Source organism: Protomyctophum bolini (genome assembly GCF_963924005.1).
Source record: "Protomyctophum bolini genome assembly, chromosome: 14".
Taxonomy (NCBI): Eukaryota; Metazoa; Chordata; class Actinopteri; order Myctophiformes; family Myctophidae; genus Protomyctophum; species Protomyctophum bolini.
The window spans coordinates 4,056,412-4,080,237 of record NC_137875.1 but is presented as its reverse complement, the minus strand read 5'-3'; the positions used below and the strand labels follow the sequence as shown (position 1 = coordinate 4,080,237).

Genomic DNA, 23,826 nt, shown 5'->3' with positions numbered 1-23,826 from the left:
TCAATTTGATCGTCTACATATGACTACATATTTCCCTTCATTGTCAATGGCATTTAATGTTTGTGTTGCCACAAATCTACGTCATATTTAAAGGACAATTTCTCCTTTCATTTTCAAATGGCAAACATGAGACGTGTGGGGACAAAAGCTGTACAAGTGTAATACTTTATGGTGTCGTCCACTCACAGTTGACAGTTTTTGTGTTGAGTTGTACTTGAACTGTACTGTAATTCTGCAAAAAGTTAATAAATAGTACTCAATCAATCAAAATGTGGGCTTGTTTTCATAGACGTGGTTGCCTGTTTCTCTCCAAACAACCTGGCAACACTGAGAGGAAGTAGCTTGCTTGTTATTTTTTTCCCACCTAGCAGAGAAGAGGAAGAGGGAAGTGGAGAGAGAGAGAGAGAGAGAGAGAGAGATGGCGATGGACGGACTGTCACTGATGTCCACGTCCTCACAGCACCAGCACCACGGCGATGCTGGGGACTACTACCCCAGGAAGCTGGGCCCCAAGCCCGACGTGGTGCCGTCCGGCGTCACGGAGAGGAAGCTGGGCCCGCTGGGGGACCACCACCATCACCACCACCAAGGGGACCACCACCACCACCACCACGGAAACACGCCCGACATGGTGTCTGTGGACGTGCTCAACCTGCAGCACCACCACCACCACGACTCGGGTCTGTTTGTTTATGTTAGCATGCTGCTAACGGCTAGCCCCAGGGACCCCGGCTTTTCAATGTTATGGGTGTTAGCATGCTGCTAACGGAGGCTATAGCGGCTAGCCCCAGGGACCCCGGCTTTTCAATGTTAATGTGTTAGCATGCTGCTAACGGAGGCTATAACGGCTAGCCCCAGGGACCCCGGCTTTTCAATGTTAATGTGTTAGCATGCTGCTAACGCAGGCTATAGCGGCTAGCCCCAGGGACCCCGGCTTTTCAATGTTATTGGTGTTAGCATGCTGCTAACGGAGGCTATAGCGGCTAGCCCCAGGGACCCGGCTTTTCAATGTTAGGGTGTTAGCATGCTGCTAACGGAGGCTTTAGCGGCTAGCCCCAGGGACCCGGCTTTTCAACGTTAGGGTGTTAGCATGCTGCTAACGGAGGCTAGCCCCAGGGACCACAGGGAGGTTTCAATGTTAGTATGTTTAGCATGCTAGTTGTTAGTGGTTAGACATATAAACAGAAACATATTTATTTTTTAATATCTATGGTTAACGTCTATGGATGTCATTGTCATTCAGTGGTTGGAAGAAAGTGCTGTCATTTCTCACTTTATTCAATAAAACATATTACTGTTAATAGTAAAGGTATCAACATACAGTGTAGAAATAACCTGTTACAAGTAAAAGTCCTGTATATGGACAATAATCTAAATTGGCAAATGATTAATAACACAAGTAATAGCACTGCCAGGCAGTTGTAGCAGACGAATAAGAAGTACAATATTTGCCTCTGAGATGTTAGTAATGCAGTATAGAGTGTTCTTCTGGTATGTATAGACTTGGTATGTAGATCTGCTACTTTGGAGTATTTCGTGTGATGCAAGTACTAGTAGTCATTTATGAAAAACGACACCAAAACACAGTTTTCTGCCCGACAGCAATGATGCACGTAACTACTTTCCTGCACATTGTAGAAGTATGAGTCAGTTGTTGATGGGGAGGCGGTGTCTCAGAGGTAGAGTGGCCGGATGGGAACCGCAAGGTTCCCAGTTCGAACCCTGTGGTGCTCCCCCAGAGTTAGCGTCGAAGTGTCCTTGAGCAAGACTCTGAACCCCTAATTGCTCCCGATGTGCTGGTTGGTGCCTTGCATGGTTTCCTCCGGCGTGTGCTGTGTGTGTGTGTGTGTGTGTGTGTGTGTGTGTGTGTGTGTGTGTGTGTGTGAAATGCACAGTCTATATAAAGGTGTGTGTGTGTGTGTGTGTGTGTGTGTGATTGTAATGCACAGTCTATATAAAGGTGTGTGTGTATGTGTGTGTGTGTGTGTGTGAGTGATTGTAATGCACAGTCTATATAAAGGTGTGTGTGTGTGTGTGTCTGTGATTGTAATGCACAATCTATGTAAAGGTGTGTGTGTGATTGTAATGCACAGTCTATATAAAGGTGTGTGTGTGTGTGATTGTAATGCACAGTCTATATAAAGGTGTGTGTGTGTGTGTGATTGTAATGCACAATCTATGTAAAGGTGTATTAATGATGTGTGTGTGTGTGTGTGAATGGGTGAATCTATGTAAAGCGCTTTGGATAAAAGCACGATATAAATGCACCGTTTAGTTAATGTTGTGCTGATGTTGTAGTTGTTGAATGATGATGAGTGATACTAATAGTTGTCTCTTGTGTTTTCTTCCACAGAGGTTCCCATGCACAGGAAGAAACAAGAACAGGACACGTATGTTCTGGTAAGTTTAATTAAACACATCATTATGTTCTGGTATAAGTGTGCCGCCAGCCTTTTCCACCTGCAATTATAGAGGTTTACAAGACGTTAAATAATGTTCATTAATAATAAATCATCTGTGTAGCATGTTTAGTTCCACCGCAAACTCACACACATGACAAGGTATGAAAACATTCTCAATGGATCCAAGAGGCAGATCTAGTGTAGCGAATTTCACAATCTAGTGTTTGTGAATATTCAGTAGCTGACTGACGGAAAACAGACTTGGATTTCATGCCGGTCCGGTTCCGTTCCAGTTCTGGTCCGTATAGCTAAACTAAAGTATTGGTGCTGTCTGTCTGTCTCTGCGTGTCTGTCACTCTGTCGAATCTAAACGCAGCGACAGGACATGCGACATATAACAAGATCGCTGATATTCGTCATAAGGTCGGCAATCAGAAACAACTTTATTGACACATCACAGTTTTACAAGTAATAAAGAGTTGTAAGTAAGAAATTTGCTTTTGTGCATAGTTCCCATCCCAAGAAATACAAGAAATTAAAGAAGGGGGGAGATCAAAGTAAAGGGTTTCACATAACTTAGCAGCTTGTTGTGTAGGAGAGACAGACTGTAGGAACGCTGAGAGGGAGACAGTGTAGGAGAGACAGACTGTAGGAACGCTGAGAGGGAGACAGTGTAGGAGAGACAGACTGTAGGAACGCTGAGAGGGAGACAGTGTAGGAGAGACAGACTGTAGGAACGCTGAGAGGGAGACAGTGTAGGAGAGACAGACTGTAGGAACGCTGAGAGGGAGACAGTGTAGGAGAGACAGACTGCAGGACAGCTGAGAGGGAGACGGTGTAGGAGAGACAGACTGTAGGAACGCTGAGAGGGAGACAGTGTAGGAGAGACAGACTGTAGGAACGCTGAGAGGGAGACAGTGGAGGAGAGACAGCCAGCAGGACAGCTGAGAGGGAGACGGTGTAGGAGAGACAGACTGCAGGACAGCTGAGAGGGAGACAGTGTAGGAGAGACACTGTAGGAACGCTGAGAGGGAGACAGTGTAGGAGAGACAGCCAGCAGGACAGCTGAGAGGGAGACAGTGGAGGAGAGACACTGTAGGAATGCTGAGAGGGAGGCGGTGTAGGAGAGACAGACTGTAGGAACGCTGAGAGGGAGACAGTGTAGGAGAGACAGACAGTAGGAACGCTGAGAGGGAGACAGTGTAGGAGAGACAGACAGTAGGAACGCTGAGAGGGAGACAGTGTAGGAGAGACAGACTGTAGGCAAGCTGAGAGGGAGACAGTGTAGGAGAGACAGACTGTAGGCAAGCTGAGAGGGAGACAGTGTAGGAGAGACAGACAGTAGGAACGCTGAGAGGGAGACAGTGTAGGAGAGACAGACTGTAGGACAGCTGAGAGGGAGACAGTGTAGAGGCTTGCAATTCGGACCATTTTAGTTGCATCGATCTTACACAACCCCAACATATAATCGGCAACGTCACTCAAAATATAATTGGCAACATTTGTGTGATTGCAAATTATTCTGGTTCGACCAAAAGTGTCGCAAAAACAAACTTTCACAGCCCTTTGAGCTGACTTTAGGTGAACTGCTGCTGTATACTGTAACTATGAATGTACAGTATGTAGCCTGGAGGCAGTTCAGCCTCGTTGGCATGACGGAGCACAGACACAGCTGAGGGCTGTATTATTTTTCAAGTTAGACAAGTTAAGTCTATTTACGAGTGTGAGCACTCCTTCGGCTCTGGGGTGTCTATCTCTCCATAGACATAGAAAGGTAGACGCCTCCTTCGGCTCTGGGGTGTCTGTAATATAGACGGGTAGCCAGCCAGCCAGCCAGCCAGGCAGGCACACACACACACAAAGCTACTTAATGAAGTGGTTGCACCTCTTTAAAAAAGTAAAGCGTTGCGTTCCATACTGTGATGTAGGGAGAGTCTGAAAGGTGAGTGTTATACAGAAATACACCACTAGATGGCGGAGCAACTCAAGGTTTGGTCTTTGGACAAAGAAATAATATGAGTGTTTTCATGTGGAGGTCTATTATTTATTCAGCATTTAAACCACGGAGCACCATTTGATGAGATGCAGCCTCTCAGACCCAACACTTGTTTATCATTGGATAAGATTTTGTATAATATGCTATACCGTTAGGGCAGATTACAACAGGCAAACATTTGATTAACCCATTCTGACCTGAGATCAGATTGATACGAGGTTTCCACTGGACACACGCTGGTCTGATTAGCCCATTCTGACCTGAGATCAGATTCTAAAAATGTCAGTCGTTCTTCGAATTTTTCAAAAATAGCAGACCTACAAGCTCGTATCGCGCCACTCGGTGGCGCGATATGAGCTTGTAGATCTGCTATTTTTCAATAGCTAAAGCATAACATGATGCCAACACCAAAATGGGTGCCCGGTCAGAATGGGTTAAAAAAAGAACAAATCTTCTACATTGTCTAAATTGTGTAGACTTCTTGTGAATTAAGTAATGCGCATATTAAACAATAATTTAACTCTTGAGAGTGTAAAAAATTAAACCAAATATAGACCCGGGCTGTACGGGGACCATTTGGGTTTATTTTACGCTCAAGAGTTAAAGATCTAAATAAGGGTCCCTTTAGTTACCATCTCTCTATCTTTTAGCTATAGGGCCCACCTGGAAGCCCCTCGAGGATCACTGGTTTCTGCACCTCCAGCCACCAGGGTTCTTAGGTCAACCTCCCAATTGCCCCTTGCTGTCCCCTTAAGGAGACCGGGCCTTCTCAGTAATTGCCCCCAAACTCTGGAATAGTCTCCCCACTACACATCAAATCCAGCCCCAACCATCGACCGTTTCAAATCCTCCCTAAAAACTCACCTTTTCTCCATTGGAGCCTTCAGCTCCTGAAGTCCTGTAAATGTTTTAAACCTTTTTGTAATCGGCAGGCTTTTTTGTTGTTTCATGCTCTTTTAATGTTGTAATATAATATTGTATTTTTCTTATATGAAGTATTGCTAAACGTTTATTTTAATTTTGTATTTTTATGATGTAATCTTTATATGGAAAGCACTTTGGGTCAACTTCTGTTGTTTTTAAATGTCCTATATAAATAACCCATTCTGAACGGGAACCCATTTTGGTGTTGGCATCATGTTATGCTTTAGCTATTGAAAAATAGCAGATCTACAAGCTCATAGCGCGCAACCGAGTGGCGTGCTACGAGCTTGTAGGTCTGCTATTTTTTGAAAAATCGAAGAGCGACTGACATTTTTAGAATCTGATCTCAGGTCAGAATGGGTCAATCGGACCAGTGTGTGTCCAGTGGAAACCTCGTATGAATCTGATCTCGGGTCAGAATGGGATAAAGGTGACTTGGTTGAACACCACTGTTCTGTGCTATTGCCTTGGTTTGTTTTATGAATGTTTGGATGTGATCTAATTCTGAATGTTGTCGTTGCATCCATCCAGGGAACCATCCATCCGTTCAGGAGGACTCACAGGTCGCTGTTTGGAAAAATGTCCCAGGAATTCAGACTGGTGACCTCGGATAGACGGGTAAGCTGTGTGTGTGTGACTGTGTGTGTGTGTGTGTGTGTGTGTGTGTGTGTTTAACTGTGTGTGTTTGACTGTAATGTTGCATTTTGGGGTTCCTTGTAGGGGTCAAAAGTCAAGTCTGCTGCAGTTAAAAAAAACAAAACATAAAGCAACATTATAATATCATGGAACATTACAGTAAAACTGTTAAAAAATAACAGCAGGGAAAACAACAACAACGCAGATTTAAAACTAAAAGCAAGAGTGTAGAAATAGGTCTTCTCTTGAGCTGTGCTTTGAACATGTCTAAGCTAAGTCGTAGCGGGAGTTTATTCCAAGCTGTCGGCCCGCAGAAGCAAAAAGCTGCTTCATTGTATTTGTGCCATTTTAGGCGCATGGAGCAGGTCACACTACGTAAAATAATTGTAAAATCGATCCTTGAAAAAACAACCGGGAGCCGATGTAAAGAGGCTAAAACTGGAGTAGTAATATATTCTCTCATCTTTAGTTTTTCTTGACCCATTTAGGCCTGATGTCTAAAAAATGTCTTCTAAATCATGACAATTTTCTGAAAAAAACTCATGTTTCTATACAGTATATCAGTGGTGCTCAATATTTCATGTCAAGGACCCCAGAAATTATATGTTTTTGTCCACAGACCCCCATCTGAAAATATGATGTTCCAGGGACCCCCAGCAGCAAAGATTTGAGTTTAAAACGTCCGCTCTGAAAGAATATATTATTCAAAGATTTACGCCACATTTTCAAGATTGTATAAAAAATAGCAGATCTACAAGCTCATAGCGCACTGGGTTGTAGTCTGTCAGTCAGTTGTTTTCTTTGGCAGGCAGTCATCAAGTCGAGAGAAAAGAATTGCTTGGATCAACGTGTTGTTTTTATTTTTTGCCTAATATTTCCAAACGTCTCCCATGCTGTCGGTGGGTCAGTATGAGAAGCTCTATGACTTTGACGATGGAGAGGAGCCACTATATTTCCACACTCACTCCCTAGGGCCATATATTACTGTCGTAGCAATTTTTTGCTATATTCGAATTGGAATCCTGAAAAATTTACATTTTTATGTCATTTCAAATGCCTTTAATTATACGTGCAGTGTTGAGCATTGAGCTACTAATTTAGACCTGAAGTAATTAAAGCGGGTCATGTTTGCATGTTGTGGAATTGTAAACAGCTGGAACCAAATACTATATCAGTATTCTGATATGAACCTTGAGGGCCACATTAAGTGAAGGTGGGGGCCGCATGTGGCCCCCGGGCCGCCAGTTGCCCACCCCTGCTCTATGATGTAAATGGAGGCTTTATGACGCTGCCGTACTGTTAGTATACATTACAGTCTCTCTGCTTAATGTCAGGGATTAGTAAGGTCTCCTGTGTGTGTGTGTGTGTGTGTGTGTGTGTGTGTGTGTGTGTACAGTACACACATTAACCTAGTAAGACCTGGAAAGCATCTGTGTCACTGTGTCAGCGTTTAAACCACATTATTTAAAACTTTAGCTATTAAAAAATAGCAGCTCTATACAAGCTCATAGAGTGCCACCGAATCTGCTATTTTTGAAGAATTCTGAGAATGCAGGGAAATCTTTGACTATTATATTCTTTCACATGAAGGGAATGTTTTTAACTCTGATATTTGCTTCTGGGGGACGACGACAGAATATTTTCAGATGGGGGGGGGGGGGGTCTGTGGCCAAAAACAACATTCTGGTGGTCGACTTTTCTAAAATAGCAGACCTACACGCTCATAGCGCGCCACTCGGTGGCGCGCTACGAGCTTGTAGATCTGCTATTTTTCAATAGCTAAAGCATGACACCAAAATGTGTTAAACCTTTTGTAGAACCATGGTCTCGGGGCTCAAAGGGTTAAGGACTCATTCCTGGTGGTATTCCCGTGTGCCCACAGATAGAGACGGACCCGGCTCAGGGTTCAATCCCCTCTTTAGGAATTATGTGAGCGCCTCCATCTGGCCCGCTGGTCGCTCGGCCGGTCGGTCAGACCGCCCGAGTGGACCGACCGACCGGCCTGTTCCTGAGTCCTGACCTGACCGCGCGCTGACCCGATTCATCGCTCGCTTTAAAACGTCTGTGTTGGTGTTTTAAGCCGCCTCGGAGTGGGTCAACAAACGCGGCTTAAACCGCCGTGAACCCTTTGGCGGTCCTCTTCTGGGTTTGGGTTGTAGAGGGAAGCACGGGTCTGCCCGGGAACCCAACTACCAGAGGTCCTCTTCTGGGTTTGGGTTGTAGAGGGAAGCACGGGTCTGCCCGGGAACCCAACTACCAGAGGTCCTCTTCTGGGTTTGGGGTGTAGAGGGAAGCACGGGTCTGCCCGGGAACCCAACTACCAGAGGTCCTCTTCTGGGTTTGGGGTGTAGAGGGAAGCACGGGTCTGCCCGGGAACCCAACTACCAGAGGTCCTCTTCTGGGTTTGGGTTGTAGAGGGAAGCACGGGTCTGCCCGGGAACCCAACTACCAGAGGTCCTCTTCTGGGTTTGGGTTGTAGAGGGAAGCACGGGTCTGCCCGGGAACCCAACTACCAGAGGTCCTCTTCTGGGTTTGGGTTGTAGAGGGAAGCACGGGTCTGCCCGGGAACCCAACTACCAGAGGTCCTCTTCTGGGTTTGGGGTGTAGAGGGAAGCACGGGTCTGCCCGGGAACCCAACTACCAGAGGTCCTCTTCTGGGTTTGGGTTGTAGAGGGAAGCACGGGTCTGCCCGGGAACCCAACTACCAGAGGTCCTCTTCTGGGTTTGGGGTGTAGAGGGAAGCACGGGTCTGCCCGGGAACCCAACTACCAGAGGTCCTCTTCTGGGTTTGGGTTGTAGAGGGAAGCACGGGTCTGCCCGGGAACCCAACTACCAGAGGTCCTCTTCTGGGTTTGGGTTGTAGAGGGAAGCACGGGTCTGCCCGGGAACCCAACTACCAGAGGTCCTCTTCTGGGTTTGGGGTGTAGAGGGAAGCACGGGTCTGCCCGGGAACCCAACTACCAGAGGTCCTCTTCTGGGTTTGGGTTGTAGAGGGAAGCACGGGTCTGCCCGGGAACCCAACTACCAGAGGTCCTCTTCTGGGTTTGGGTTGTAGAGGGAAGCACGGGTCTGCCCGGGAACCCAACTACCAGAGGTCCTCTTCTGGGTTTGGGGTGTAGAGGGAAGCACGGGTCTGCCCGGGAACCCAACTACCAGAGGTCCTCTTCTGGGTTTGGGTTGTAGAGGGAAGCACGGGTCTGCCCGGGAACCCAACTACCAGAGGTCCTCTTCTGGGTTTGGGGTGTAGAGGGAAGCACGGGTCTGCCCGGGAACCCAACTACCAGAGGTCCTCTTCTGGGTTTGGGTTGTAGAGGGAAGCACGGGTCTGCCCGGGAACCCAACTACCAGAGGTCCTCTTCTGGGTTTGGGGTGTAGAGGGAAGCACGGGTCTGCCCGGGAACCCAACTACCAGAGGTCCTCTTCTGGGTTTGGGTTGTAGAGGGAAGCACGGGTCTGCCCGGGAACCCAACTACCAGAGGTCCTCTTCTGGGTTTGGGGTGTAGAGGGAAGCACGGGTCTGCCCGGGAACCCAACTACCAGAGGTCCTCTTCTGGGTTTGGGTTGTAGAGGGAAGCACGGGTCTGCCCGGGAACCCAACTACCAGAGGTCCTCTTCTGGGTTTGGGTTGTAGAGGGAAGCACGGGTCTGCCCGGGAACCCAACTACCAGAGGTCCTCTTCTGGGTTTGGGTTGTAGAGGGAAGCACGGGTCTGCCCGGGAACCCAACTACCAGAGGTCCTCTTCTGGGTTCGGGGTGTGGAGGGTTAGTACTAGCACGGGTCTGCCCGGGACCCCAACTACCAGAGGTCCTCTTCTGGGTTTGGGTTGTAGAGGGAAGCACGGGTCTGCCCGGAACCCAACTACCAGAGGTCCTCTTCTGGGTTTGGGTTGTAGAGGGAAGCACGGGTCCGCCCGGGAACCCAACTACCAGAGGTCCTCTTCTGGGTTTGGGGTGTAGAGGGAAGCACGGGTCTGCCCGGGAACCCAACTACCAGAGGTCCTCTTCTGGGTTTGGGTTGTAGAGGGAAGCACGGGTCTGCCCGGGAACCCAACTACCAGAGGTCCTCTTCTGGGTTTGGGTTGTAGAGGGAAGCACGGGTCTGCCCGGGAACCCAACTACCAGAGGTCCTCTTCTGGGTTCGGGGTGTGGAGGGTTAGTACTAGCACGGGTCTGCCCGGGACCCCAACTACCAGAGGTCCTCTTCTGGGTTTGGGTTGTAGAGGGAAGCACGGGTCTGCCCGGAACCCAACTACCAGAGGTCCTCTTCTGGGTTTGGGTTGTAGAGGGAAGCACGGGTCCGCCCGGGAACCCAACTACCAGAGGTCCTCTTCTGGGTTTGGGGTGTAGAGGGTTAGTACTAGCACGGGTCCGCCCGGGAACCCAACTACCAGAGGTCCTCTTATGGGTTTGGGGTGTGGAGGGTTAGTACTAGCACGGGTCTGCCCGGGAACCCAACTACCAGAGGTCCTCTTCTGGGTTCGGGGTGTGGAGGGTTAGTACTAGCACGGGTCTGCCCGGGACCCCAACTACCAGAGGTCCTCTTCTGGGTTTGGGGTGTGGAGGGTTAGTAGCCTACTAGCATGGGTCTGCCCGGGAACCCAACTACCAGAGGTCCTCTTCTGGGTTCGGGGTGTGGAGGGTTAGTACTAGCACGGGTCTGCCCGGGAACCCAACTACCAGAGAGCCGGTTCCGGTCCAAAATATTGACTTGTCCCTCAGAACCGGGTCGGTTTCTCATTCCTAATTGCCGTGGGTCTTTATTTCTTTTTTTAAGATATTATTTTGCGGCTTACGCCTTCAATGTTTGTTGAAGGGACAGACAGTAGGCTGACAGGAAACAGGAGAGAGAGATGGGGGGGAAGACATGCAGTAAAGGCCGTGTCGGGCTCGGGAGTCGAACCCGCGGCCACACTGCGACTGGATTACCAGTCGGGGGCCCAGACGGTTACGCCACCGCCTGGGCCGGTCTTTTATTTTGTTGATTGAATAGTTTATTGAACATGAATGTAAAAAAAAAACAGCCTATAGTCAAACACTCCAAAAGGGATCGGCCCTATGCATTTAGGCCCTATGCACTCAATTCATAGACACTCATGAATAAATCAATATCATCAATAACACTCTTAATTGCCCCGGGGTTATTTAATCCATTAAATCAGAGCGCTTTATATCGATTTATAGCAGCGGAGCACTTTTACAGACGGACCGGAAGTTATACCGGATGTGGCTGAAGTTATACCGGATGTGGCTGAAGTTATACCGGATGTGGCTGAAGTTATACCGGATGTGGCTGAAGTTATACCGGATGTGACTGAAGTTATACCGGATGTGGCTGAAGTTATACCGGATGTGGCTGAAGTTATACCGGATGTGGCTGAAGTTATACCGGATGTGGCTGAAGTTATACCGGATGTGGCTGAAGTTATACCGGATGTGGCTGAAGTTATACCGGATGTGGCTGAAGTTATACCGGATGTGGCTGAAGTTATACCGGATGTGGCTGAAGTTATACCGGATGTGGCTGAAGTTATACCGGATGTGGCTGAAGTTATACCGGATGTGGCTGGAGTTATACAGGATGTGGCTGGAGTTATACCGGATGTGGCTGAAGTTATACCGGATGTGGCTGAAGTTATACCGGATGTGGCTGAAGTTATACCGGATGTGGCTGAAGTTATACCGGATGTGGCTGGAGTTATACCGGATGTGGCTGAAGTTATACCGGATGTGGCTGAAGTTATACCGGATGTGGCTGAAGTTATACCGGATGTGGCTGGAGTTATACCGGATGTGGCTGAAGTTATACCGGATGTGGCTGAAGTTATACCGGATGTGGCTGGAGTTATACCGGATGTGGCTGAAGTTATACCGGATGTGGCTGAAGTTATACCGGATGTGGCTGAAGTTATACCGGATGTGGCTGAAGTTATACAGGATGTGGCTGAAGTTATACCGGATGTGGCTGAAGTTATACCGGATGTGGCTGGAGTTATACCGGATGTGGCTGAAGTTATACCGGATGTGGCTGGAGTTATACCGGATGTGGCTGAAGTTATACCGGATGTGGCTGAAGTTATACCGGATGTGGCTGAAGTTATACAGGATGTGGCTGAAGTTATACCGGATGTGGCTGAAGTTATACCGGATGTGGCTGAAGTTATACCGGATGTGGCTGAAGTTATACCGGATGTGGCTGAAGTTATACCGGATGTGGCTGGAGTTATACCGGATGTGGCTGAAGTTATACCGGATGTGGCTGAAGTTATACCGGATGTGGCTGAAGTTATACCGGATGTGGCTGGTGTTATACCGGATGTGGCTGAAGTTATACCGGATGTGGCTGAAGTTATACCGGATGTGGCTGGAGTTATACCGGATGTGGCTGAAGTTATACCGGATGTGGCTGAAGTTATACCGGATGTGGCTGAAGTTATACAGGATGTGGCTGAAGTTATACCGGATGTGGCTGAAGTTATACCGGATGTGGCTGGAGTTATACCGGATGTGGCTGAAGTTATACCGGATGTGGCTGGAGTTATACCGGATGTGGCTGAAGTTATACCGGATGTGGCTGAAGTTATACCGGATGTGGCTGAAGTTATACAGGATGTGGCTGAAGTTATACCGGATGTGGCTGAAGTTATACCGGATGTGGCTGGAGTTATACCGGATGTGGCTGAAGTTATACCGGATGTGGCTGAAGTTATACCGGATGTGGCTGAAGTTATACCGGATGTGGCTGAAGTTATACCGGATGTGGCTGAAGTTATACCGGATGTGGCTGAAGTTATACCGGATGTGGCTGAAGTTATACCGGATGTGGCTGAAGTTATACCGGATGTGGCTGGAGTTATACCGGATGTGGCTGAAGTTATACAGGATGTGGCTGAAGTTATACCGGATGTGGCTGAAGTTATACCGGATGTGGCTGAAGTTATACCGGATGTGGCTGGAGTTATACCGGATGTGGCTGAAGTTATACCGGATGTGGCTGAAGCAGCTACATGTAGCCAAAACACGACCGACTACAACGGGAGGAATGATTAAATCTAACCCTATCCACAAGGAGGAGCAGTGCACCAAATAATTATGGGAATTGTAGTCCAGGAAGGTATTGAGACCAGTGTCCATGACATCAGAGACACTGTGCTCACTGGCACTGCTACAATCTAAAATAGCTAAAACCACATATTACACACATAAAGACCCCCAGGAAAGTGTTCTAAAGCTTCTAAACGTCATTAACATATATTTTCGGCGCGGCGGCCAATTACATTTAATCTTGGGGGACATTAAAATGTTTGAGAACCACTGACACAAAATGTCTGAAAAACAAACATATAAACATATGTTTTTCCGAAATGTGTAGAATCTGGTCTAAATGGGTTAAAAATCATCCGACTTCCGTGTGTGGTTAGGGTTTTGGGTCGGGTGTCGGACTCAGGACTGTAGGACTCAGGACTGTAGGACTCAGGACTGTAGGACTCAGGACTGTAGGACTCTTATGGTTCTGTCCGTCCGTCTGTCGCTCACTGATGAGGTAGAAGCAACCGGGCCAGGGCGCGCTGTGATGATGTCACCACATTGTTTACTGTGTGTGTGTGTGTGTGTCGGCGCTTGGCAGTTCAATGTCACATCCAACCTCAAACACTGCAGACGGCCACACAGTGGCAGTAGTGAGTCATTCTTAACCACAGACACAACACACTACCCCAGGCTGTGTGTGGGTGCGTGCGTGCGTGCACGCGCCTGTGCGTGTGTGTTCAGTGTGCATGAAAGGCAAAGATGAGGATGAGAGGAGTTGGAAATGTTTTGGGCAGAATAATGTCACTGTGTTTACACACACACACACACACACACACACACACACACACACACACACACACACACACACACACACACACACACACACACACACACACACAAGCACACACACACACACACAGCTCTGTCATAACACAGTAATTGTAGATTTCACAGCACTCTGCACTCTGCAGCGCAGCCTGACCGCTACAGATAGTGACAGGCTGGGACATACACACGCGCACGCTTAACGCACACACACACACACACACACACACACGCACACGCACACGCACACACACAAACATACACGCGCACGCACATAGACACATTCATTCGTTCCTCTGAATCCTCTCCCTTCTCATATGCGACTATAAACTACACATCACATCCCTTGTATCTCGCTCTCTCTCTCTTTGTCTGCCTCTACCTCAACCCCCCCCCCCTCTCTTTCTCTCTCACACACACACACACACACACACACACACACACACACACATGGAATACTGTCAATCAATAAAATAAAATGTTGCCGTCATGTGTAAAAGTGCAGCCTTTTTAACCCATTCTGACCTGAGATCAGATTCATACGAGGTTTCCACGGGACACACACTGGTCTGATTAACCCATTCTGACCTGAGATCAGATTCTAAAAATGTCTACAAGCTCATATCGCGCCACTCGGTGGCGCGATATGAGCTTGTAGATCTGCTATTTTTCAATAGCTAAAGCATAACATGATGCCAACACCAAAATGGGTGCCCGGTCAGAATGGGTTAAGTTAAAACAGCGGAATGGTGTGTTTTCTTTTAAAAGTTATTTAATTTGGAGCCTTGATGTTACATGTTTACATCAACCTCCGATGTGGTTTGTGTCACAAATTTAAAAGTTTTCTGCGATTTTGCAGCTTCTGGAAAAAGCAAATGTGTTGCTGTTCTGTCTCTCTCTCTCTCTCTGTGTCTGGGTCCTTGACATGAAAAAGTTTGAGAACCACTGCTTGTGTTGTAATGTATTTGTACGGTTAAACTTATGTGTATGTGTTGTGATGTATTTTAAAGTATTATTCTGTTCAGTGTGAGAGGAACTCAGTGGAAATGACAAATAAGTCTTCGGACTTTACTGTGAAATACTTGAATCGCTGATTATAATGTATTCTTATAACAGCTTTTTCTAAATGTATCAAATAAAATCATTGAAAGTACACTAACTACACATGAATAATATGACACATATGATAAAAGTCCACCGTATTTGTGTTTTGTATCATTTCAGTCGTGGCGGATCCTGTTGTTTGGGGTTCTGAACCTGCTGTGTACCGGATGTCTGCTCATGTGGTGCAACTCTACCAACAGCATGGGTGAGTGCACGCACGCACGCACGCACCCACGCACGCACGCACACACACACACGTGAGACACACACACACACACACACACACACACACACTGACTGCTAACTAGGGATGACCAAAAGGAAAGATTGTATTAACCGGTTACCGACTTGCCGGCTAATTAACCGTTATCCGTTAAGAAAAAATTTGACATTAAAAATAGACAAATAACACTGTTTACACGCGGCCTGCCGTCAGCCAGTGCACTAGTGCGTAGGCTACAGTCTTCTATACGCACACATGTATCGTGGACCGATCAGGAAGGATTAGAGAGAGAGAGAGAGAAAGACGTGTTAGAGAGGGGGGGGGGTCCCGTTAGCAACAAGCTAACATCATACCGGTACGTTCGTTCTATGATCCATAAAACGACAGATCCACAACGCGATCTGCCGTTTAAGGAACCAACGTTCGTTGCATGAAGGGCAGATCTGCGGGCGCGCAATGCTGTGTGTGTGTTCGTCTTTTTTTCTTTTACCCTCCTGCTTCCACAGTCCACTAGTACTACATGCAGTTGTTTTGGTGGTTTTGTTTTGGTGGAAAGAGGGGCTTGGTGCTTTGGCCGCGGTGCCCGCTCTCGGCGCTTCAAAATATATATATATTTTTTTATCGGTAAACCATTAGCCGTTAGTGTTGTCGGTAACCAATTCATAAACGGCTAACGGTTATCGGTTGGACACCCCTACTGCTAACTTCCGGGAACAATCGAGGGTCGCGCTACAATCTGGAATATTTGCGTTTACGTCTGTCTCACACATTATCGATCCGATTCCTTATAGATCCCACTATCCATCCTGTTTCTATTGCTAGGATATTGACGGCTGTTGGCCAAATTGGCGCTAATCTGACACTCTGACACTGTGTTTCATTTCTGCAGACGATCTAACTGGTATACAGCGTGTTGGCACACCGCTGAAGCGATATGCGATATGACGCGAACCTTGTTTTCACCTTGTAGTTTGCAAGAAATTCAACCGAAGTCACGAGTGTATTACAACGCATCATCATCTGTGGCAGTAGATTTCTATGATGTAGATGTAGTTTTCTGTGTGGATGTCGAGGCCAGGATGTAGTTTTCTGTGTGGATGTCTGGGCTGTCGAGGCCAGAATGTAGTTTTCTGTGTGGATGTCTGGGCTGTCGAGGCCAGAATGTAGTTTTCTGTGTGGATGTCTGGGCTGTCGATGTCAGAATGTAGTTTTCTGTGTGGATGTCTGGGCTGTCGAGGCCAGAATGTAGTTTTCTGTGTGGATGTCTGGGCTGTCGATGTCAGAATGTAGTTTTCTGTGTGGATGTCTGGGCTGTCGAGGCCAGAATGTAGTTTTCTGTGTGGATGTCTGGGCTGTCGATGTCAGAATGTAGTTTTCTGTGTGGATGTCTGGGCTGTCGAGGCCAGAATGTAGTTTTCTGTGTGGATGTCTGGGCTGTCGAGGTCAGAATGTAGTTTTCTGTGTGGATGTCTGGGCTGTCGAGGCCAGAATGTAGTTTTCTGTGTGGATGTCTGGGCTGTCGAGGCCAGAATGTAGTTTTCTGTGGGGATGTCTGGGCCAGAATGTAGTTTTCTGTGTGGATGTCTGGGCTGTCGAGGTCAGAATGTAGTTTTCTGTGTGGATGTCGAGGCCAGAATGTAGTTTTCTGTGTGGATGTCTGGGCTGTCGATGTCAGGATGTAGTTTTATGTGTGGATGTCTGGGCTGTCTATGTCAGAATGTAGTTTTCTGTGTGGATGTCTGGGCTGTCGATGTCAGAATGTAGTTTTCTGTGTGGATGTCTGGGCTGTCGAGGCCAGAATGTAGTTTTATGTGTGGATGTCTGGGCTGTCTATGTCAGAATGTAGTTTTCTGTGTGGATGTCTGGGCTGTCGATGTCAGAATGTAGTTTTCTGTGTGGATGTCTGGGCTGTCGAGGCCAGAATGTAGTTTTCTGTGTGGATGTCTGGGCTGTCGAGGTCAGAATGTAGTTTTCTGTGTGGATGTCTGGGCTGTCGATGTCAGAATGTAGTTTTTTGCCACCACTAGGCTTTCCGTGCATAATTTCCGGGCATGTTGATGATGATGTCACGTGCATAACCTCTATAAATATGCTCTGAAAACACGTCCACTGACCTATATCAAAAATTCTGCATTCAAAATGAAAGTTAGTCTATGATGTGGAACATAAGACCAAGACGCAGCTTTTTGGACATAATTCAAAGCGAACAAACACATGCGCACATACACACACGCACACACACACACACACACACAAACGCACGCACGCGCGCGCATGCATGCACAGACACGCACACACACAGACACACAAGCATATAATCAATCACACATGGATGCACGCATGCTTGCACAACAATATACAGACGCACACAGAAACACAAACAGATGAGCATGCACACACACACACAGACACACACACACACACACACACACACACACACACACACCACACACACACACACACACACGCTCCTTAGGCTCGGTGTCAGGTGTGGTCCAGACAGGAAACAGAGGACAGAGGGTATTGAACCAGCGAGAGGAAGAAGACGACACCGTCAATACTCAATGACAACAACACCCAGAAGACAGACAGACAGGCAGATAGACAGACAGACAGACAGACAGACAGACAGACAGACATGCAGATACACACAGACAGACAGGCAGATAGATATGCAGGCAGACAGAAGATCTACAAGCTCATAATGCGTTTCAGATCGCTCCACACACGCACGCTCTCACACACACACACACAGACACACACACACACACACACACACACACACACACACACACACACACACACAGAGAGAGAGAGAGAGACATACGTAGAGACAGACATGGAGACACACAGACGAGTTGTAACAGTGTGTGTGTGCTTGCGTGCATGGCTGCGTGCGCGTGCATATAATAGATACTGTACATGGTTGTTTTATGGTTAAGAATGGAAGAACGACTGACATAGAAACATAGCTTTTTCAGAAAACTGTCGGGATGCAGAAGACATTTATAGAATCTGATCTCGGGTCAGAATGGGTTGAAATAGGATTACATTCAGGAGTTGGGTTTAGTTTTATACTGCTACGCCTCTTGTGGCCGATTCATACTCCTATTTTACCGCTGTTTCGGCGCTGTAGTGCCGAAAGGATTTCGGCTCGTCAGAGATTTTCAGTAGCACCGAAGAGACGACTTTAGGACGGTACCCCCCCCCCCCCCCCCCCCCCCGAACCTCAAATGACGTCACATTGTAGGCTCTACAGAGCCTGAACCGACTTTTATTCGGCTCTAAAATAGGAGTATGAATCGACTCTTAGACTTGTTTTTCTGCTGCTGTGGCAACAAAAAATAAGTGATATAACTGCAGTGGTTCTCAACCTTCTCAGGTTCGTGACCCCCCCCCCAAAATAATTATATTTCGCCCGCGGTGTAAAGGTCTTTAAATAAAGACTTTTTGAAACGTCTGAGGGCGGGACTGCAACGTTCTATTTAAGCAATATAGTCTCGTCACAGTCCCGCCCCCTCGAGAGAGACCCGGAAAATAATTCCCTGTACATTTAACCCATTCTGACCGGGCACCCATTTTGGTGTTAGCATCATGTTACGCTTTATGTATTGAAAAATAGCAGATCTACAAGCTCATAGCGCGCCACCGACTGGCGCGCTATGAGCTTGTAGGTCTGCTATTTTTGAAAAAGTCGAAGAACGACTGACATTTTTAGAATCTGATCTCAGGTCAGAATGGGTTCATCAGACCAGTGTTTGTCCCGTGGAAACCTCGTATGAATCTGATCTCAGGTCAGAATGGGTTAAACTCATTGACTTTTCAGACGGAGCAGAAACGCATTAATGACGATAAAGAACAGCCTGGAGTGTAAAATTGCAATAATACAACAGTGACCCTTAAAAACTAAACAAAACTTCCCTAAAAAAAAATCATAATTGTGAATGACAGGTGTAGCCACTACGACCACAAATGGTCGTAGCCTATAGTAGCCCCTAGCTCGCTAGCCTAGCCTCTGGGAGAACAGACCGGCTGAATTCTTTGTTTTGATTAGGTTAGGTGTTCCAATATCGTGGTTTAAGCACGGCTAGAAAGCCCTTTCAACCAATCGGATTGCTTCCTCGAAATTACCTATATGTATATTTTTCATTAAAAGTCATTGAATTGCCACTTTATATAAATGTGCAGATGCCCATGGTCTGTATACACTATTGTACGATATGTTGGTCTGTTTACTGATGAGTGAGAGAGAGGGGATTCCCCCCCAAAAAATAATACGGTATAGAGCGTCGCAGTCCCTCCCCCTTTCAGAACGACGAGTGGCCCAGGAAATGAATCTCAGTGCATTTTTCCCCCATAGGCATTTATTTAAGTATTTATTTAAAGACGGTTACGCCGCGGACAAAGCCAACTCTGATCATGACAAATCATGACAATGAACACAATGTTTTGGGGCCGATCAAATAATTTATAAGAAGAAAAACCAAACAAATAGTGTTGTCTCCTGACTTTATTTTCTTCTTTCTAATGATTTGATCGGCCCAAAATATTGTGTTCATTGTCATGATTTGTCACGATCCGAGTTGGCTTTGTCCGCGGCGTAACCGTCTTTAAATAAATACTTTAAGAAATGCCTATGAGGAAAATGAACGGCCATTTCTTCTCCGGGTCTCTCGAGGGGGCGGGACTGCGACGCTCTGTGTTGGTCTGTTTACTGCCGAGTGAGAGAGAGGGGATTCCCCCCCCCCAAATAAATAATTGGCATCCACTCGTAATTAGTCGGAAAACAACACACTGTAGAAATTATGACGCTGACGCCAAATAATTTGGGGAGCCCTGAGCCCATGCAGTTCCAACTGTACATTAAGGCTGTACCCTAGTCCTTATTTTAGGACTATTGTGTGTGTGTGTTTGTTGCTGATTGGCTGATTGGCTGCAGGCCCATCACCAAATTAATGTGCACAGGGGATTTTGGAGAGGGACAGCACAACAAGGAGATAGACATAACTTAGCTTCTTCTTAGCACTAGAAACTTACTTTTTTTGACATGCTCATATCACATTTTCGCCGAGATTTATTTATCTATCTATCTATTTATTTATTTAGATTTATTTATTTAAAATATATATATATTTTAATTTTTTTATAAAGACAAGAAAATAGAATAAACGAATGGTTCAAACCCATTAATTAAGATTCGAGTGCCAACCCTAACGAGCGAACATTCGAACCTTGAATGTTTGGGGACAGCCTCGCTGTGCATGCAATCTTTCCAGGACGGTTTCAGGCAATCGTTTTCTTCTGTTTCAATTCGTATGTCCTCGCAGAAGTACAGAAGATGTGTGTGTGTGTGTGTGTGTGTGTGTGTGTGTGTGTGTGTGTGTGTGTGTGTGTGTGTGTGTGTGTGTGTGTGTGTGTGTGTGTGTGTGTGTGTGTGTGCGCGTGTGCGTGTCCATCAGACCAGAGGACTGTCCTGTCTCTGCTGGCTAAACAACGTTAATGTTATGTCACACACATCAGCTCGGTGTACCGCGCTCTCTCGTGCGTGTGTTTATCCATGCATGCATGTACTCTACTGCCTGTGTGTGTGTGTGTGTGTGTGTGTGTTCAGTGTGTCCGCAGTGTATTGTTGCTTGTGCACTGTGTGTGTGTAATGTGTTTGTGGACACTAATTATCGTGTTTGTGTTTATGCAGCGTGACCGTGTGTGTGTGTGTGTGTGTGTGTTTGTACTCTGTATGCTTGTGTTCATGAAAAGTACTTTGGGTAGTGCGTGTGTGTGTGCGTGCGCGCGGTTTGCACTCCATCATCCTTGCAGGCAGCCTGCACAGCTGATTCATCCAAGCGAGATGATGATGATGATGATGATGTCAAGAGAGAGGTGGTCCTTGTAATGTGCGACGATGGGCCTTTACGACAACCGGCCTCCGTCCCGTTCTGCTCTGTTCATCTGGTAGACTAAAGATGGGCCTTTTACGACAGTCGGCCTCCGTCTCGTTCTGCTCTGTTCATCTGGTAGACTAAAGATGGGCCTTTACGACAATCAGCCTCCGCCTCGTTCTGCTCTGTTCATCTGGTAGACTAAAGATGGGCCTTTACGACAATCAGCCTCCGCCTCGTTCTGCTCTGTTCATCTGGTAGACTAAAGATGGGCCTTTACGACAATCAGCCTCCGCCTCGTTCTGCTCTGTTCATCTGGTAGACTAAAGATGGGCCTTTACGACAATGGGCCTCCGCCCCGTTCTGCTCTGTTCATCTGGTAGACTAAAGATGGGCCTTTACGACGATCGGCCTCCGCCTCGTTCTGCTCTGTTCATCTGGTAGACTAAAGATGGGCCTTTACGACGATCGGCCTCCGCCTCGTTCTGCTCTGTTCATCTGGTAGACTAAAAACATGACGTCCGGCGACTACCCAAAACTTCTGTCGCCTCCTCAGAAAATAGGCCAATGTACAAACTGACAGCGCACAGCGCTCTGCAATGCTCCGGGAGTCGGTGGATCAGCTATTTTTGTATAGTTTTTGTGTAAGTATAAGTCGGATAAGTAGTCATTTTACAGAGCGCCATCGCGACGGCATGCAACATTATTTTCTTTAGTCGACTAAATCAACGGACGTAAAGGGTGTTCAATAGAACGACACACAGACGTAAAGGGTGTTCAATAGCACTGATTTATGAAACAACACACAGACGTAAAGGGTGTTCAATAGCACTGATTTATGGAACAACACACAGACGTAAAGGGTGTTCAATAGCACTGATTTATGAAACAACACACAGACGTAAAGGGTGTTCAATAGCACTGATTTATGGAACAACACACAGACGTAAAGGGTGTTCAATAGCACTGATTTATGGAACAACACACAGACGTAAAGGGTGTTCAATAGCACTGATTTATGAAACAACACACAGACGTAAAGGGTGTTCAATAGCACTGATTTATGGAACAACACACAGACGTAAAGGGTGTTCAATAGCACTGATTTATGAAACAACACACAGACGTAAAGGGTGTTCAATAGCACTGATTTATGGAACAACACACAGACGTAAAGGGTGTTCAATAGCACTGATTTATGAAACAACACACAGACGTAAAGGGTGTTCAATAGCACTGATTTATGGAACAACACACAGACGTAAAGGGTGTTCAATATAGCACTGATTTATGAAACAACACGCAGACGTAAAGGGTGTTCAATAGCACTGATTTATGGAACAACACACAGACGTAAAGGGTGTTCAATAGCACTGATTTATGAAACAACACACAGACATAAAGGGTGTTCAATAGCACTGATTTATGGAACAACACACAGACGTAAAGGGTGTTCAATATAGCACTGATTTATGGAACAACACACAGACGTAAAGGGTGTTCAATAGCACTGATTTATGAAACGACACACAGACGTAAAGGGTGTTCAATATAGCACTGATTTATGGAACAACACACAGACGTAAAGGGTGTTCAATAGCACTGATTTATGAAACAACACACAGACGTAAAGGGTGTTCAATAGCACTGATTTATGGAACAACACACAGACGTAAAGGGTGTTCAATAGCACTGATTTATGGAACAACACACAGACGTAAAGGGTGTTCAATAGCACTGATTTATGGAACAACACACAGACGTAAAGGGTGTTCAATATAGCACTGATTTATGAAACAACACACAGACGTAAAGGGTGTTCAATATAGCACTGATTTATGGAACAACACACAGACGTAAAGGGTGTTCAATAGAACTGATTTATGAAACAACACACAGGGTGTTCAATAGCATTGATTTATGGAATAAAATAAGTTATGAGGTTTCTTCGGGACAGCAACTATGTGCTACCTTTTTTTTAGGGATTTTTTTCCTAATCCCTACTTTTGATGTATAGTGGGAGTGATGTCAGGACTCTATTGGCTCCATTTCCTGTTCTTTTTTTTTTAAATATTTTTTAAAATAATTTGACAGGACAGTTGGGTTGACGGGACATGGAGAGAGAGAGAGAGAGAGAGAGAGAGAGAGAGATGGGTAGTGACACGCAGCAAAGGCTGGCGGGATCGTGAGTCGAACCTGCGTATAGCTAAGTGAGCGGACCGCTATTCGCCAGCGGTCCATCCAGGCCGTGGCTTCATTTCCGAGACACGCGGCAAAGGCCGTCGGGACTCGAACCTGCGACGCAGGCAGGCCACATCGAGCCTAGGTGCCTTGGCTTCATTTCCATGAGCGTTGGTTATAGGTTAGTTAGACATACTAGGGATACATCACTGAGGATACGTCCCAGGTGCATCCAAGCCATGTATTTCCGTTCTGAGGTATTCCATTTATAGTGACTCATAGGAATAGACTATGTGACAACCAGGTATAGTCTGGTGACCACCGGAGAGACGGGTAACAGCCGGAATGTAGACGGCACCCCCGGGAGCAGTATGGGTTAGCGCCCCAGCCTGCGTCCTCCCTTCGATGAGGCCTTTAGGAGGGCCAATCGAGCCGCAAGCGGAGCCTGCAGTACCACCGTTGCCCAGCGGTGGAGCCTGCAGAACCATTGCGGCTCAAGAAACCACCACTCCTGAAGTGCCTGGTGCAACGCACAGGCCCTGGCGGTGCTCCTGGTGAGAGCAGGAGTGGACCTGGTGAGACGTAGGAGGGGCTCCGGACAGGAGGCAACCCACAGGATCCAAGTGATTG

At 46.8% G+C, this 23,826-nt stretch overlaps 1 protein-coding gene across 2 annotated transcripts in view; it reads left to right on the top strand.

Moving 5' to 3' along the window:
• Window positions 1-389: 389 nt before the first annotated feature.
• Window positions 390-23,826, top strand: part of slc30a6 (solute carrier family 30 member 6) — a 64,132-nt gene continuing 40,695 nt past the window's right edge. For both annotated transcript variants that reach the window (XM_080782421.1, XM_080782420.1), the window contains exons 1-4: window positions 390-680; window positions 2,354-2,400; window positions 5,854-5,940; window positions 15,034-15,118. In XM_080782421.1, the coding sequence (XP_080638547.1) occupies window positions 419-680; window positions 2,354-2,400; window positions 5,854-5,940; window positions 15,034-15,118 (481 nt within the window). In that variant the 5' untranslated portion in view covers window positions 390-418. The remainder of the gene's footprint in view (window positions 681-2,353; window positions 2,401-5,853; window positions 5,941-15,033; window positions 15,119-23,826) is intronic.